At 49.1% G+C, this 18190-nt stretch overlaps 1 protein-coding gene and 1 long non-coding RNA gene across 3 annotated transcripts; one reads left to right on the top strand and one right to left on the bottom strand.

The window, feature by feature from the left end:
• The first annotated feature begins 1978 nt into the window (after positions 1–1978).
• On the top strand, positions 1979–2601 carry LOC121851308. The gene is made up of 2 exons (XR_006085880.1): positions 1979–2214; positions 2322–2601. It is a non-coding gene; the product is annotated as an uncharacterized LOC121851308 (long non-coding RNA).
• A 2190-nt stretch (positions 2602–4791) lies between these two features.
• Positions 4792–18053, bottom strand: l3mbtl2 (L3MBTL histone methyl-lysine binding protein 2). Of its 2 annotated transcripts, none has more exons than XM_042345160.1 (17): positions 18000–18053; positions 16289–16463; positions 15830–15963; positions 15083–15203; positions 14564–14643; positions 13879–13996; positions 13091–13225; positions 12703–12791; positions 12006–12237; positions 11439–11521; positions 11039–11143; positions 10717–10864; positions 10166–10245; positions 8360–8597; positions 7710–7778; positions 7236–7334; positions 4792–6631 (listed from the first exon to the last, which is right to left on the bottom strand). In XM_042345160.1, the coding sequence occupies exons 2-17, from the start codon at positions 16449–16451 to the stop codon at positions 6525–6527; spliced, it is 2001 nt and encodes a 666-aa protein (XP_042201094.1). In that variant the 5' UTR covers positions 16452–16463; positions 18000–18053; the 3' UTR covers positions 4792–6524. The 2 variants fall into 2 exon arrangements, with proteins under 2 accessions (XP_042201094.1, XP_007907765.1); XM_007909574.2 differs by having other exon boundaries at positions 17956–18052.
• Positions 18054–18190: the final 137 nt, after the last annotated feature.

Here is an 18190-nt window from a genome sequence, read left to right on the forward strand (position 1 = left end):
AGAGGGGAGAGAGAGAGAGAAGGGGGGAAAAGAGAGAGAGAGAGAAAAGAGAGGAGAGAAAAAAAAACAAAGTCGTTTCCCCCCACTACCCCCTCTTCCCCTTAACCCCCCTCCTCCCTCCCCCCCCTTTCCGCTCCCCTCTTTCCTTCCCTCACTCCCTCCCTCCCTCCCCTCACACACTCCCTCCCTCTCTCTATCTCTTTTTTTTCTTCCTTCCCCTCTTTTTTGTGTGTGTGTGTGTGTGTGTGCGGTGTGTGGGGGGGAAATCGGGATTCGTGGCACCGAGTTTTTTTTTAGTTCGGACGGGTGTCCGCCATTTTTTTTTCGCCGCTTCTCCCTCACACACCGCCCCCCCCCCCTCACCCCCACTTTCCTTTCCCCCCCTCTCACACACACACACACACCCCTTTTTTTCCCCCTTTCTCTCTCTCTCTTTCTCTCCTTCCCCTCCCTCCCTCGCTTGTTTTTTTTTTGGAAGGGGGTCTTGTAATGTCTTCCCCCCCTCCTCCTCCCTCCCTCCCTCTTCCCTCAACAACAAACCAACCAACCAACCAACCACCCTCGGAGGACACTTCCCTCCTCAGTCCGAGCGGTGCTGTTTCGTGTGTCTCTCTCTCTCTCTCTCTCGCTTTCTTTCTTTCTCTTTCTCTCTCGCTCTCTCTCTCTCTCTCTCCCCCCCTCCCCCCTCCCCCTTATCTAAATCGCTCGCTCCCTGCCTTTGCCCCGTTCTCCTTCTGCTTAAACAAAATGGCGGCTTGTTGTTCTCTCGCCGAGCGGAGCGCAGCGACGTAAACTCTTCCCCTTCCCCCCCACCACCACCACCTTCTCCGCTCCGCTCGGCTCCGCCCTCTCGGCTCGAGTCGGTCGCTCACGGAAACGCCCGAGCGCCTCCGTCCCGATTCGGTCGGCCCGCGCGCACGTACACGCACGTGACCACTCACGTAACCCCGCCCCCCCCCTCCCTCCCACCCAACTCGCCGGCACGCGGCTCGCTCTTCCCATTGGCCCGCGACGCTGACGTCATTTAACCCCATCGCCGCCGGTCCTTTGCCACACACACACACACACATACAGTCTGCAAGGTGTTGGGGGGTGAGGGGGTGGGTGTGTTTGTGTGCATGTGTTTGTATGTGTGCGCGCGTGTGTGTCAGAGAAAGGGGGGGGGGTGGGGGCAGATATTCCACGAGCACACGCACACGTATGAGTGCGGCGAGAAATATGTGCAAAATGCAAATATGTACACACACACACACACGTATGTATATATATATATAGACACGCGCCAATTGATCAGGCGTGCATTTCCCCCACCAATTGCGTTCCCGCCATTACATACGTGTCAACGCGCACATACACGCCAACGATCGGCGACGCATTTCCTTTTTTTTTTTAATTCACCAATTTTGCTTTCCCCCCCCCCCCACCCCCCCACCCACCTCTCGAAAAAATACACCCCCCCCCTCCCTCCCTCCCGCCCGCCTTTTTGCTATGGTTGCAGTTTTGCGAAATATTCACCCGGTCCCAACTCTCATTTTTCAAATTGGAATTCCATTTGATTTCTGCCCCCCCCCACCACCCACCCACCCACCCACCACCCCCGAAGCTCATCTCCATCCCCCCACAACCACACACTATTCCCTTATGCGTTGTGTAACATTTCGCGCATGCGTGCACCAAAAACATGTCGTGCCTTGACCAACGCGAGTGTTTGCAAACTAACAGTTCCCACCCCTGAACCTTCCATTAGCTCTTACTCCATTCCAGCATCTGGCCTTCACTCCCAATCTCAACTGGAATTCCTGCAGTTCCTCCATCACCAAAGCTTCACAGAATACACTGTAAAGTGAATTGACTGTATATTTTGGGGGTGAAACGCAGGGCAGTGACCCAAATTTATTTTGAGGGATTACCCCCCCCCCGCCCCCCCGGAAAGTAATCCACCAGTCAACTAGCAACTGGGTTCCTATTTACTGCCGGGTAAACCGAGGTGTGTGGAATCAAACTCAGATCCTCTCGCTTGCGAGACAAGTACTCCAATACTCCAAGGACTTCTTCACTGTCCCTCAACCTTCCCGCAAAGCTACAGCCTTTCACAACAATTTACAATATAATGTCTTAAGAGACCAGCTTTACAAAGACTTAAGTGGAAGCCTGGCTAGAGAGTTAGCTGGTGGGACAAGGGAATGGAGGGTGGACACGAGTACGATCGAAGAGGTAAGTCTTTAGACAGGGTTGAAAAATAACTTAAACCAAGAGTTGGCTAACCATTACGTCACAATATTTACCTGTGTGTTTTTTTTTTTGTTTGGTCATCTTTTCAGCCTTGTCGATGTCCTGCAAAATGGAGCGAGCATCATCCCCTTCAGTAAAATCATGTTAGCGAGGGAAAAGAACATAGGAGTAAGGCAGAGAAAATAGTCCCAAGTGCAGTGTGCTTTCAAAGGACTTGTATCTGCGGAAGCACAGAGCTCACAGTTGAGAGAAGAAATGAACTGCGATGCATGGTATTAAAAGTATTTTAATATTTTCGAAAAAAGAGCAGTGGAGGAAAAAATGCAAAGGTTTAAAATATTTCAAATAAATGGTGGGAGGCCAACTGGATGGGTGGACCATTGCCTTCTTTCGCCTAACAACTCTTATTTTCTTAAATGATAATAATAATCCTTGCATTTGATATAGCGCGAGGATTGAAGTGACCAATTTTTTTCTAAGGAAATATTACCCCCGGAAAAATGATCCACCAATCGACTTAACAACCGGGTTCCTACTTACGCCTGCTCCAACCACTGAGCTATGCGGCTCCAGAATGAATGAATCTTACCAGTACACAGAGGCTCCTTGAATTCCCCAGAAGCTTCATGTCTTTGTGGATTTCACTCGGGGGCACTTGACAGCACTTAGCACCTACAAACACTCAGACAGTTACGTCACACTTCACAACTCCGACAGACTAAGCTTCTTTGTGACGGTAACAAAAAATCAGAAGCGTCGACTTCAGAAATACTCAAAAGGGACATGCTTATGTTTACGTTTATCCTCACTGGGATAAACACACCGTTACAACACACCACAATACTTTCAATTTTTATCATACTATAATAATATAGCATTTGATATATCACATCGTTGAGACATCTCAAAGCTCTTTGCCGAATATATTGTAAAGTCAATAGACTGTATATTTTTTGCGGGCAGCCAATTGCACACAGCAGTGTCCCACAAAGAGTCGTGGATTGAGTGACCAAAGTGTTTTCTCTTTTTGGAGGGATTATAATCCTTGGAAAGCGATCCACCGATCGACTAACAACCAGGTTCCTCCTTACTGCTAGGTAAACAGAGGCGTGTGTGTGGAGTAAGGAAACTTGCCTAAGGTTTCGCCCTGCCCGGGAATCGAACCCGAGTCCTCCCGCTTGCGAGGTGAGCACACTAACCACTAAGCTACAGGACTCCACTATTAGACGTTCAATCCTTCCCCTTATGCAGAAACGCTGTTCGCTGTGGGCTGTTTGCACTTACCGTGGTTTGAGCCGTTGCTGAAATAAGCAGTCATCTTTCAACCTCCAACTGACACCTTGTTTGACCACAGAGGTAGACACTGAGATTGGCGTCCAAACAGAAGTCAAGATGTTCTGTGTGACACGCATACGATTCGCTTCTTAATGGCAATCTCGCCAACTTTAGTACCTGTCGCTCTTCAGAAAGTGTCTAAACAGGCTTATTAAGACAGGGGAATGTATTGGAACAAAACTTGTCAACCGCATACAGAGATCAGAGATTCCCACAAAAATAGAGCAAATTACACACATTGTTTTACCTTTGTTCTTGTCAGAAAATAATAATAATCCTTGCATTTGATATAACACCTTATCACATCCCTGAGCCGTCTCAAAGCGCTTCACGGGATGTACTGCAAAGTGAATTGACTGAGTATTTTTGCTAATTGAGCAGAGGGACCAAATTATGATAATAATACTTGCATTTGATATAGCGCCTTATCACGCACGTCGTTGAGACATCTCAAAGCGCTTCACAGAATATGCTGTAAAGTTTAATGACTGTATAACCCTGTTAAGGTTGGAGGAGAAATTGTCCAAACTGTTTCACTGTTTCGTGAACAGGAGGCAAAACCACAGACAGGAACAAATGTAGAGTACTTGCATTTATTACCAGGATTAAAAATCATTACAATAAGTTGAAGCTTTACAGACCGGGGAATGAGGTGCAACGACAACAAAATGATATTTGTATAGCGCCTTTCACTTCAGGAGGATGTCTCGAGGCGCTCGTCAAACATAACGAGGTCAAAACCTTGTGTTGAAGAAGGAGATGCGAAGAATTCGAAGCGAGTTAGCCACCGATAAAGAGCTTCGAATAAATCGATATTTTTAAATTGAAGGTGAAATATCATTTCATATTGGACGTTCCACATTCCCATTGGGGAATTTTCTCCCTGCTTTCATTTGTTTCTCGAGTGGCACATTCCCGCCTCGCAAATCCCCTGAGTGTAAGTCTCATCCAACCATACTCTGCTCTGCGACAGGATATCGCAGTCCAGCTGAATTCTTCTAGATTAAACTGATCGTTCACCTCGCGGTGATTTTCTGCGCCCTAAAAAACACTCGCTGTATTTGACAGTATTTGACAGCGATGAGACCTTTCAACATCATATTAAAAAAAAATCACTGCAGAGGCTGGAAATCTGAAATAAAGACAGAAGTCGCTGAGATCACTCAACAGGTCAGGCAGCATCTATGGAGAGAGGTAAGTGAGTTAACTAATTTTCCTCTCCCTCTAGATGCTGCCTGGCCTGCTGAGTGTTCCCAGGCACTTCTGACTTTCATCCCAAAAATATAAAGCCATTGTATTTTGTTTTCCCCTCCGCCCAAGCTAAAGGAACTTTGTCCTGGCAATAATGCGGAGGGACAGGACGACTGAGTCTGCAATGATCAAGCTAATCAGAATCGCTCTGAGAACCAGTCGTTACATTCTCATAGTCACAATTCCCATTTCATCACGTTTTGTATTAATTCTCATTTCATCACGTTTCTACATTGCATGCGACACAGAAGGGGAAGAATTCTATTGGGTAACATATCTCCAATATGAAGAATGTGTTTCTCACAGTAAAATCTGGCCCTGACTCGCGGCCCTGACCAAATATCCAGAGTAAAGAGAGATACAAGTGTGATGTTCACAATCTAATCTAAGCGTCGTTAGTTCAAGCAATTTGCACAGCACCAAATACCTACCAGAATTGATGTCCATGATTCTCCCTATTATTTTCCCTAACCTTCCCCCCACCCCCCACCCCCAGGTAGGTTCAACTATACTCACATCAAGCGCCAGCACCCAGCATCTCAAATGACTAACTGTTTGACAAAAATGTCCACTAGCTTCGACCTTCTCCTGTCTGTCTGTTCAGGTGGACGTAAAGGTCCCCACGGTACTACTTGAAAAGAGAAGGGAGTTAATAATAGCAATAATGTAATCCTTGCGTTTGATATATCGCTTCACGGAGACGTCTACTTTGGTGTAAAATCAAAATAACTGTATTTTGTGTGAAGCGCGGCAGCTACTTGCGCACAGCAGTGTCCCGTAAACAGCCGTGGATCGAGAGACCGAAAAAAAAGTTTTTTTTAAAAAGGCCTGGCATCTATTGTCACTCATGCCTAATAATTGAGTAAAACTTTGAGTGTATTGTCTTTTAAAGAAGGATAGAAAGTTCTAACCCTAAGGCAAGTAATAACCAGGTTCCTGCTCATTGCTGGGTAAACAGAGACATAAGGAAACTTGCCTCAGGTTTCGCCCCGTTAGGGAATCGAACCTGGGTCCTCTCGCTTGCGAGGCGAGTGCTCTAACCACTATGCTCCAGGACTCCACTGCATTTAAGAACCGAGGCCTGGACACTCAGAAGTGCTACATGGATAAATTTAGACCAGGTGGAATTTCTCTCAATCGGAACCTTGCAACATATCCAACTATACCGAACAACAAGATTCCTGACTGGGGTTTTCGCTGCTTAACCTTTCCCGTTAAGCCTTCGGTGTGGGACGCCTCTCACTTGTTGACTGTCGCGATCAACATCTGCCAACGAACGTCTGCCCACCCAACTTGCCTCACGTGACGGGAAGCTTCACAGAACTAGACCGAGCGACGGTGGACACCAGAGGGTTCGAGCCGGGGGGGGGAAAAAGAAAACCGACACATTTTTGGCGTCTCTACATTATAGCCTTAAACTCACATAAATCCACGATCCACTGGGTTATGACCAGCTTATTGTAGAGCGCCCCTTATTGCTCAATAAATCATCCGCATTTCTGGAAAGCCTGGGATTGGTAACAAGGGGGCCCCATTGGTGGGAATACCAGTCCCTGCCGGTTCAAACTAGTCCGAGCCATTTCGGAAAGGGCCACAATAATCCGGGGCTGTGGTTTTTCCTGCTTCAACACAGCCTGTAAACAGGAGGACTTACAGTGAGCCCCATTGAGGCTGGTCCCCCTCTTTTCCCAGTGCGTCACAGGAGCTCAGTCCACTGGCTCCTGTTTGATGTTTTCTATCGGAATCAGGAGGTTGCTGGGATCCAGTGGTGTTGACATGTCAAATGTCTCTTCCTTCACTTTGACTGCAATGACTGAGGGAGGGGAGGGAATTGGGAGAGAGAAATCCTATTAGTTTGTCCACAGTCATGAGATGAAATGTTTAATCGTCAGATGTTAAACCGGGGTCCCATCTGCCTATTCAGTTGGACGATAACTTGCCCCCTGAGCGCTTGACAGTGGCGGAGCACGATGCCTCGCCGGGGGGAGGGGGAAGATGATTGTAGGCACGGTCGAAGAGGAAGGTCTTCAGGCGTGACCTGAAGATGGGGCAGGATAGGGTGAGGTGGAGGGATTGAGGCAGTGTTTCTAGAGTTTGGAGGTGTAGTCCCTGACAGCGCGGCCGATGATGGTGGAATGGAGGGCACGAGGGACAAGCAGAAGGCTGAAGCCACAGGTGGACGTTAAAGATCACACAACACTACGGGGTCTTGACCAACAATTCCCCAGCACCGCCCCCCCAACCCCAGATAATATAGGGCATTGCTTAGCATGGCCGTTTGCAGGATGTTGCTGCGGCGTGATAAGACGCTATTTCAAACGACACGATTATTATTAGTGTCATAACTGCTTCGAGAAGTTCTCCTGAGGTGAAAGACACTGATTGGGGAAGGCAACGTTTAGGATTCTCCTTCTTACTTTCATCCGCGTTCACCTCCTGCTTCGGCAGTTTGCCTGAATTGAACGATGTCCCACGTCTGCCCTTCCCTCCACATTTGAGCATCAGCAGCCTTCTCCCTGTAACAGCAACGTGCATTCACATAGTGCTCCTCACGCAGGGACAGTCTAAGCTGACTCTCCAATGCAGCGCTGGGGGTGGGGGTGCTGCAGTTTCGGAGGTGCCGTCCTTCGGATGAGATGCTAAGCTGAGCTTCCCATCTGCCTGTTCAGGTGCACGTTTAAGATCCCATGGTGCTATTCAAAAAGAAAATGGGATTTCTCTCTCTCTCTCTCTCTCTCTCCCCCGGTGTCCTGGACGGCAAATAATCACTCGCTCCATGATTGTTTGTGAGACGCTGCTGTGCGCAAATTGGCTGTCGCGTTTCACCCAGAAAATAAGCAAGGATTACTATAATAATATAAAAACGTCTCCGTTACGTTAAGAAGACGTACTTTTCCTGCCAAAGTGTTTTTTCCTCGGTTTGTTAGTTTCGCTGACTTTACCCTCTGTTTTCTCAAGAGCTGCAGACAAAATAAGAGAAACAAATAGACTGTCAACATATCATCAAAGAGCAAAGCACAGTCACTCCACTTTACAGTACGTTCTTGTGAAGCTCTTTGAAAAGTCACAACAACTTTCACCCAAAGGCTCGTGGAAATCTGGAACTCCCTCCCTCCCCCAAAAGGTGGTGGACCCATTCACATTGTCACGGCTGAGGTTGGACATATACTTGTCAAGTCAAGGTATCAAGGGATTTGGGGCAAAGGCATGTAATTGGAGTTGAGGTACAGATCAGACATGATCTAATAGAATGGCGCTACAGGCTCGAGGGGCTGAATGGCCTCCTCCTGTTCATATGATGCTATCAATGCAAGGATTATTATTATTATAAAGCACATGGCTATTCAAAGGTGAAACGGAATATTAGAACAATCTGCCTAAGGTTGCGCAAACCTTCACTGTCCAGCACTTGGGACGTTCTCCCGACGTGAAATGCGCTGTGTAAATGTATAAACCCTTAAGCAACGGTGACGGGTTTCCGCGTGTGTGTCAGACACCCGGCTGACCAAAAACAATGGTGGTTGTTGTAGGAAATCTTCACCTGATGGGTTCACAGGTGGCTGCAGTTGGTAGCCGGTTAGCTCGCACCAGCCCACTGGGTAGATATCAGGCGACTCACAGTCTACCCACTGATCGTAGTCATCTTCCCAGCCGTCAAAATGGATCCGCAGCAACCGATTCACCACCCGGGTCACGGTAGCCACACAGATCAGCCGGGGTTCCATCAGGTCCACAGCCTCCAGCTTCATCCCACACTGGAAGCCGTGACTTGGGATGTCCTAGGGAAACAATGGGATGACACGTTCATTACCTTTCAAATCATAGAACCTTACAGCATCGGAAGGAGGCCATTCGGCCCACCGCGCCTGTGCTGGCTCTTTGGAAGAACTGCTCAACTAGTCCGACTTCCCCCCCACCCGCTCGTTCCCCTGAATCCCTCTAAATCGTTTCTTCTCAAGAACCTGTCCGATTCCCTTTTGAAAGTTGCGGCGGAATCTATTTCCACATGTAATACAATACAGTAAAACTCACCCAAGTCTGATTTGTATAATCGCCTAAGTCCTGTGTGCATCTGCCCAACTCTCGTTCGAGAATATATATTCTATGCAAGTTTGACATAACAATAACAAGTGACCACATTGGGGGGGGGGGGGAAACGGAGGGATAATTACCCCCTGAAAGTGATGTGTTAATCAACCAATATCCTACTTACCGCTACGGTTTTGCCCGGCCTAGCAACTGGACCCAGGTCCTCTCGCTTGCAAGGAGAGTGCGCTGCCCACTATGCTACAGGACTCCACTCTACCTCTCCTTCCCTCTCCCTCTGTCGCGTTTGTCTACAAATACAGTCGTTATAGTTGAGAGTATATATTTAAAAAATCCCCAAATGTGGTCGGGCGCTATACCAAACGCGGGCATCACTATATTATTTAAGCTTTACTATCGCGCCTGAAGGCAGCCCTCTTCGATCGTGCCAATAGTCGCCGCCCCACTCCCCTTGGCTGGACTTCGGGCTCCGCCACCGTTAAGCGCTCCGGGACGCTATCCTGCGCGAGGGGCGCAAGTTGTTATTGTTTGTTTGTTGTTGTTATGGAGCTTCGTCCCCGTACATCTGAAAGCACAAGCGGCACTGCAGTACCACTGCTGTCTTGTTGGAGGAGCCGGTGAGTTTCCACGGTCAAGTTCTGAGGAGCATCAACAGGGCCTGAAGTTGCCGCTCAAAAATTGCACTCATCGATTGCAAAACCATTTTGTTTTACAGTTTCCAAGATCGTGCAGCACTGCGCGAGCCTTTGCGATCGAAATTGGAAGCCGTTCGCCTTTAAGGATGACGGAAGGAAAGGAAAGCCGGCTTCCAAATTACGGCTGAATTTTAAGAACCGTCTACACGTCTGAGCAGTAATAATCATAACAAGTATTATATAATGCTATCAATCCTTGCATTTGATAAGGCGCCTCATCATGTCGTCGAGACGTCTCAAAGCCCTTCACAGGATATACTGTAAAGTGGAGTGACTGTGTGTTTTGTGGGTGAAACGCGGCAGCCAATTGCGCACAGCAGCGTCCCCCCAAACAGTCGTGGATTGAGTGACCAAATTATTTATTTATTTTGACGGGATTACTACCCATGGAAAAGCGATCCGCAAATCGACTAACAACCGGGTTCCTACTTACTTCTGGGTAAACAGAGGCGCGTGTGTGTGGGGAAAGGAAACTTGCCTAAGGTTTCGCCCCGCCCGGGAATCGAACCCAGATCCTCTCGCTTGTGAGATGAGCGCTTTAACTGCAATGCCAGTTTAGCTCCAAGGAGACCTCGTTTGCCTCCCCTCAAGGAGGACACACTCACCCTGATAAACAGACTGGCAGGAGCAGCCACAGCACCGGTGTCTTTCAGATATTCGAGCCAGTTAAAGGGCTTTCCATAACCTGGAGGATAAAGAGGATAAAACGATGACAAACGACAAATAAAATGAACCAGCAACAGATTATTAACCTGGTTACAATACCACACTCCACGACTGGTGGCAAGAACAAACTTAATCAAACGGAAAATAGAGCTAAAACTCCTTTAACCGCTCTGTGTAATGGGTTAAGAGTCTCTCTCTCCCTCAGGGAATCACCCCCTCATTCATGGCAGGAAGATGACCTCTCAGAACAAGGGAAGACAAAATACTGGTCGATAGCGCTCTCTCGCTCTCTCTCTCTCCAAGTCAGATGGTTGTGGGTTCCAGCCCCCACCACGTAGGGACTTGGAATCACATAGTTTAAACCGATCTCCCCGACTGTCTTGGGACGTACACTCCGCCGCTGTCAAGCTCTCCGAGACGCTACCCCGCCGGCTATATAAATGCAAGTCGTAGTTGCTGTGGGCTTAATCTCTGACGTGGGGCTTCTTACCTCGCGGATGGGTGAGCTCGATGGCATTCTTGCTGCAGAATTCCACAGGGAAGATGGAATAGGCGGAAGCGTGGTAACAGAACCAGTCAGTGCCGTCCTCTGCCTCCGATCCATCAATCCCAATCATCAGGTAGCCATCCATCAACACCTGCAATTGCAAAGGGCAGAGAGGGGGAGAAAGAGAGAGAGAGAGCGCTTTTCGCTTCAAGCCCAACAAAAAATTAAAAGGCTAATCCATCCCTGCAGACAACTGTCCGTCACCCACATATGTGGCATCTTCTGACATGCATCACGTCACCACTTTCCCAGATCTTCTCCTTACCTTTCGGACCGTGGCGACACATATGGTGGATAGATTCAGGGGATCGATGGCTTCAAGTTTCATCCCCTCCTCAAACCAGTCGTCATTCGTATAGACCACTCGGACCTAAAATGGCAGGTTTTAGACACAGTAATATAACTAAATGATCCTTGCGTTCGGGACATACAGCACCTTGTCATGTCGGAAAGACGCCCCAAAGCGCTTCACAGGTATAGTGTAAAGTGGAGTGACTGTGTGTTTCGTGGGCCCTTCGAACAGCTGTGGTGCGAGCGACCAATTTTTATTCGGGGGATTGTTGGCAGGTCATCTGAAGGACGGTGTCTCCAACCCCTTCCCCACCGCCCCCAGAGCGCGTTTCAGTGGGAAAACTTGTCTTTAAAAAAGAAATCTACTCACATACCTTTTTGAAGAGATGGGGCACTGCATCACAGTAGATTTTCCTGAAGGTAGGATGGCAGCCAAGATCTGCTTTGCTAATTCCATCTGTAAAGGCACGATTCAAGTCTCACTTAGGACGCAATCAGTCTAACTTCGGTTTAGTTGACAGCACTTTGGGTTAGAAGTTCTAGGTTTTGTTTTCGGTGGTAGATTTAAGCGCTCCGAGACCCTGTCTGGGGTGAAGGGCGCTATATAAATGCAAGTGAGTTGTTGTTGTGGATGTCAAAGCGAGTTCAGGAGAAACATCTTGACGTACACTCTAGCGGTTATCCCAACACACACTCTGGGCTCCCCCCACCTGCGCCTAATGCTGTCCCGAATTAGGTAAGCAGGGTACGTCCCTCCAGAGAGAGAGAGAGAGAGCGCATTTCATTCTAACAATCCATCTCTTATGTAGGTGAGATGTACATACACACACACACCCTCGCACACGCCTACATGCACTCAAACTCACATATACACACACTCACATGCACACACACGCGCTCGCACGCACACCCACACACGCACCCACTCGCCCTCAGCTCACCAGATCGCTTGAACCTGTGACTGACTTTCTTTGACCAGCCCACGGGGTGGATGAGGGGGCTCCACATGTGGCACCAGAAATCCTCGTCGTCCTCGCAGTCCTCGTACAAGAGTCTCAGGCGCCCCCCGATCACAGTGTCGACCACGGCTGTCCGGGTGCGCGAGATTTGCGTCTTGTCCACCACCTCCACGCGCATTCCGATCCGGAAAGGGTACTTCATGCTCTCCACCATCTGCGGCAAGGAAGAGAGCGACAACAACAACACATTACATTTGTGGGGGCTTTTCGGTCATGGGTTGTAGACTTTTATCTCATATTTATAAGCAATTTTGTCTCACGTTTTATCACGATATAATTATATATATTTATAAGCTGATGAAAGGTCATTGACCCAAAACTTTAACTCCCTTTTCTCTCTCCATAGATGCTGCCTGACCTGCAATTCTGTGTGTGTGTATATATATATATATATATATAGAATTGGCTGTTGAATTTCACCCACAAAGACATAGTAACTACACCTTACATCATATGCTGTGAAGTGCTTTGAGATGTTTCAGCCACGTGATAAGGCATTATACCAACTGCAAGGATTATGATTATCATTATACTAAGCTCTTTATATTTACACTGTGACTAATAGACCACATCACAAGGTACGTACACCGTGAGTTAGAGTGTACAATCGCTTCCCTACCTTGTAGTGAAAGTCAGCAGGTAACGTCTTAGATCCAATAATTTTCTCCAGCAGATAAGTTCTCCAGTCGGTCGTCTTGGTGTGCACAGCTGTAAGCAGAAAGGCTTTTAAAAAAATGTTGTAAATATTTTTTGAATGGATTACTTCCCCTGGAAAAGCGCTCCACCAATCGGCTAATAACCGGGTTCCTGTTGACTGCGAGGTAAACAGAGGCACAGGTGTGTGTGGAGTAAGGAAACGTGCCTACAGGTTTTGCCCTGCCCGTCCACCCGGGAATCGAACCCGGGTCCTCTCGTTTGCGGAATAAAGCGTTCTGACCACTACGCTCCAGGACTGAGGCAACGAGGGCAAAGGTAGAGGTGTTTAAGTGAAGAAACCAGTGACTTACTCTGAGGCGGCACAAGAGGTTTAGCGATGGTGGAACACCAGCCAATGGGATGGACATCTCCACTCCCCAGATTATACCAGAAATCCTTGGTGGAGTTATTCCCGAATCCCTCGTACCGCAGCAGCCCCTGGTATCCTGAACAGAAAACACACACGTCAGGCTGCTCCAAACTTTTCGGCTGCTGAGGGCCTTCGCCCTCTCTGACCCCAGCACCTCCTTCTTTCCAACCTGTCCTCAAGACCCTCCTCTTTGACTGCGCCTTCGGTAACCTTCCTACCCCTACCCTCCAGGCCCCAACCCCTCCTGATCCCCACCCCCAGCTCGGGTGCAGATTGCTGTCTTGGGACGTCCGCCGGACGTGAGAGAGGCTGCACAAATGTAATTTGTTGTTGTTATTACCTAAAAACCACCCACACCCCCGCCCCCAACCCCCCAAAAAATCTTTAAACGCACCACTAAAGTACTTCAGTGACGGGTAAAGATTTCAGGGGAGCAGGAGGTGGAGTGGGAGGTAAAACTTAATAGCAAGGGGATTTGTAATGCAACCTGAATAGGTGCAAATTACATCAATTCAAGCTGCGGATTAAACCAAGGGCTCTTTAATGTGCGCCTTGAAAGGGTACAAATTGCATCAATTCAATCCACAAAGTGGAGTCTCTCTCTCTCTCTCTCTGTATTTCGCAGCCAATTTGCGCACTGCGATGTCCTTCAAACAACCGTGACCTGTTACACACACAAAAAAAGAAGTCATGAAGTGAACCCTTACTAAGGCTTAAAGAAAGACCTACCTGCTAGTTTAGTGACAGTCGCAATCCAGTAGACTTTGTTGGGAAGGTTACAGTCTTTGTTCAGTACCTCGATTTTCATCCCTTCGATAACATCCTCCCACTGATCAAACAGCGGAACCTGTTACAGGAAATAGACTGCATATATTATAGACTGCAACCGCAACAACAGACATTTAAACGGCGCCTTTCATATCAGGAGGATGGTCAGGGATTTGGACCCGAGCTGGATGTCGGGATCTCGAGGGGTGGAGGGCGGGGAGGGTAGAGGTGGGAGGGCAGACCAAAGGCGCGGAGGGATGTGGAGAGGGCTGGAGGGAGCGGACAGGTTGGTATGGGGTTAGCAGGTCCCAGGGGTAGGGAGGAGCAAGGCTATGGAGGGCCTTAAAGGCGAGGAAGTGAGTCTCCAGCGCTTCACGGGATTCACAGCGAAGTGGAGTAACTATGTATTTTGTGAGCAAACACGACAGCCAGTTTGCGCACAGCAGTGTCCCGCAAACAGCCATGGGGGCGAGTGACCAATCTTATTCGGGGGATTGTTGGTCAGGACACCAGAGGGAGAGAGAGAGAGAGAGAGAGAGAGAGAGAAAAGCTCCCTTCTCTTTTGGTGACCATAGGATCTTTACTGTACATGGTGTTTACGATATTGAGAACATGATCTCGGACAGTCAGTACGAGGTTTACTCACATGTTTGAAGCAACTGACAGGGGCTGCTTTGCACATTTGCTCCTGAATATAATTTCCCCATTGAAACCCTTGATTTGCACCTGGAATGAAACCAAAAAACAGTCAGAGTTAGAGTTGTGTAGTCATCCTTAAACCTTGCGTTCGATAATAGCGCCTCTGGTGGAGTCGAAAGTGTGGAGGAGGCCCATGGAGTGTTATGAAGTCCTGTAAACCTACTGGTTAGAGCTCTTGCCTCGCAAGAGGTTCGATTCCTGCGCAGGGCGTAACCTTAATAATAATCATTGCGTTCGACATAGCGCCTTATCACATCTTTGAGCCGTCTCAAAGCGCTTAACAGGATACAACGTAAGGTGTAGTGTCGGTGTATGTTGTGGGAGAAATAAACCTGAGGCAAATTTCCTTACTCCACACACAAACACACACACACACTCTGTTTACCGAGGAGAAGTAGGAGCCCGGTTGTTAGTCAATTAGCGGATTGTTTACTGGTGGCAGATAAGAGGACACTGCGAAACTCACCATTGATGTTCCGCAGAGAGCTACCCGGCTGCCCATTTGTTGGGGGCCGCAGAAATGCTTCCAGTTTCGCTGACCACGAGGCTTTGTGCAATACCTTGGCTTTCTTTGTGGGCGGTTTTCCCTGTGAAACAACCGACAGAGGAGTTCCCTTTCAATCAACGTGAAACAATATTGCAGCGGAGAATCGAATACCTGATCCGATACTCGCAATCTAACACAATTTACACTTACATCAAGTGCCCCTCACTTCGGGAAGATTAACCTTGTTGGCCAGGACATCAGGAAGAAGTTCCCTTCCCTTTTCATTTCAAATCGCGCCAATGTTAAGCGAACAGGCAAGGACGGGACCTCAGTTTAATGTCTCATCTCTAGAGAAAACATGTCACCTCCGACAATGAGGGGCAGCGTCTCAGAGCACTTTAACAGTGGCGGAACATGATGCCGGGCCAGTGGGAGGGAGGGAAGGAGGTGACCTTTAGCCGCGGTCGAAGAGGAAGGTCTTCAGTCTTGATCTAAAAGAGGGGAAGGGAGGAGAGGGCAAGGGGGAGAGATTGAGGGAGAGAGTTCCAAGGTTTCGGGGGGGTTGTGGCTGAAAGTGCAGCCGCCGATGGTGGAGTGGAGGGTGGGGGCGAGGGACAAGCAGGAGGCTGGAGCCAGCTGAGCAGAGGANGGGGGGGGGAGTAAGCAGGTGCAAAAGGGCGTGAGGGAAATAACAGCGCTGGATATTGAGGCGTTGCTCTCACTAACCTGTAACCTGGCGAGAATGCTGGCTTTCTTTGAGTTTGAAGAGTAACTTCGAGAACAGGAGACACTGCAGAAACGTTTGGTCTTCGAGAAGAAGGATTCCCGGGCTCCTGTTATCCCACACATCTCACAGGTCGCTTTTGGAAGATGAAACAGAAAACAAAATACACCTTAAAAGCTTCGGCAGTCTCGGGTGATCGTGACAGATAAATACATGATGGGTTCCTTGCATTTGATACCGCGCCTCATCAAGTGGTCGAGACACGACACAATACAATACCAAATTACACTCGTAAAGAGCCTTTCGGATCGGGAGGACATCTCAAGGCTCTGGGAATGACGTCAAGTGAAGTGGCTGTGTAATTTGTGGGGAAAAGCGACAGGTGTGGACGAACGGGACCTCAGTTTAACGTCTCGCCTCTGGAGAAGGATGTCGCGGCCCACAGGGTGTCGAGGACGTACCCATTCCCAGCTTCTCATCAGCCCCGGACTCGTCGTCGTTGATCTCGAACGGCTTCCGGTCCGCCCTGCTCCCCTCGCTGGATCCATCCGTGCTGCGGTTACTGCGATCCTCCAGACTGTCGTAGCCGTCGAACAGGCAATAGTCTTCCTCGGCGAAATCCATCTCCTCATTGACCTGAACAGGTAAAAGAAGGGATAACCATACGAACTCCTGGAGCTCAGTGGTTAGTGAGCTCGCCTCGCAAGCGAGGGGACCTGGGTTCGATTCCCGGGCGGGTCAGGGCAAAAAAATTAGGCAATTTTCCTTACTCCACACACACACACTTCTGTTTACTCAGCAGTAAGTAGGAACCCAGTTGTCAGCTGATTAGGGCATCACTTTTCTGGGGGTAATAATTCCTTCCAAAAAAAAAAACAAGTGAATCGGTCACTCGGTCCACGGCTGTTCGCGGGACCCGACGGCGCACAATTGGCGGCCGCGTTTTGCCCACGAAACATCCGGTCAATTCGCTTCACGGTGTATTCCGCGACGCGCTTCGCGCCGTCTCGAAAAGAGAAGGGAGTTTTTCTCTCTCTCTCTCTACCTACCAACCCCCCCCCCCCACACCCCACCGGTGTCCCGAATATACCGCGAAGCGAACCCACGGTGAATTTTGTGGCTGAAAGCACGACAGGCGATCGCGGGCGGCAGTCTACGTAGGGACGTGGGGCCGGAAAGGAGGGCTGAGGGTCACGCAGGACAAGGGCGGTTTCGCGGACCGACTCTCGGAAGCCCAGAGAGTCAGGAGGTAGCGAATATTTCTACACTTATCCTCAATGTTACTTTATCGACGCGGCTTCTACACTGTTGCGACGCCGAGCACCGCAAAAGTCTGCGCCCGGGGACCGCCGATACAACTCGAAACATGGTCTCGAGGGCTCGGAAAGCAGCTGAACCTGAGTTTTCTTCTGCTCCCCCCGCCCCCCCCCCCCCCCCAAAAAAAAAAAACTTCCCGTTCATCTCGACCGACCCCGGGGCGTCCAATTAAACGCGCGAACTGTTCGCCCCGCTCGTTAAAAAAAAAAACTATTCGCCCGTGAAACGCGATGACAGGCGAAGCGCTTCGAGGCGTCTCGACGACGCCGTACGACGCCACATCAAACGCAAGGATTATTATTGTGATTGTTGTCGTTCTTGTTGTCGGGACAGAAAGCGACGCGGAAAAAAAAGATCATTTCACAGGTCCCGAAGCGAGAGGATCACAACCCAACACGTACGTACGTACGTACGTTCACAGTTCCCCCTCTTCACACTTTGATACGTTATTATTTAACATAATAATACTAATACTTGCAATCGATATAGCACTTTATCACGTCGTCGCGATACCTCGAAACGCTTCACAGGATATAATGGACAACAACATCTTGCGGTTGCATTTATCATTATTATTATTATTATTATTATTATATAGCGTCCTTCACAGGGGTAGCGTCCCGGAGGGATTCGCAGCGGCAGAACCTGGCAACGAGGCGGGGTGCGGGGGGAGAGAGAGAGAGAGAGGGAGAGAGGGGGAGAGGGGAAGACTGTAGTGACTGTGTGCCTGATGGCAGCCGACGGCGCACAGCGGTGCCCCACCGACGCTCGCGGGTTGGACGTATGCAACGGGAAAATGCGGAGGACTCACGGAAACCGCGGGAGGCTTTTCCTCCATCTCCTTGGGGCACAGACCTTTGTGTGGGGATCAGGAACGCCGGGCTGCCATCTTTGCAAAGAAAAAAAAAGCCACTTCCTCACAACATGCTCGCTCACTGGAAGTGCCGCGGTTAACCAATGGTGGTGTCGGACTATGTATAAATGTGCACTCTGGGAGCTGTAGTCCGTGTAAAGCCGACCCGACATCGGCAATAGCCTCACCGAGC

Source organism: Callorhinchus milii, unplaced genomic scaffold (genome assembly GCF_018977255.1).
Source record: "Callorhinchus milii isolate IMCB2004 unplaced genomic scaffold, IMCB_Cmil_1.0 Scaffold31, whole genome shotgun sequence".
NCBI classification, from domain to species: Eukaryota; Metazoa; Chordata; class Chondrichthyes; order Chimaeriformes; family Callorhinchidae; genus Callorhinchus; species Callorhinchus milii.

Coding starts and splice junctions, on each gene's coding strand:
- l3mbtl2 (XM_007909574.2), bottom strand. CDS start 17,982: ATGGAGGAAAAGCCTCCCGCGGTTTCC. Junction 11,522..12,005: donor TCACAGGTTCAAGCGATCTG/GTGAGCTGAGGG, acceptor GTGCCTTTACAG/ATGGAATTAGCAAAGCAGAT. Junction 10,865..11,038: donor GTGTCGCCACGGTCCGAAAG/GTAAGGAGAAGA, acceptor TTGCAATTGCAG/GTGTTGATGGATGGCTACCT.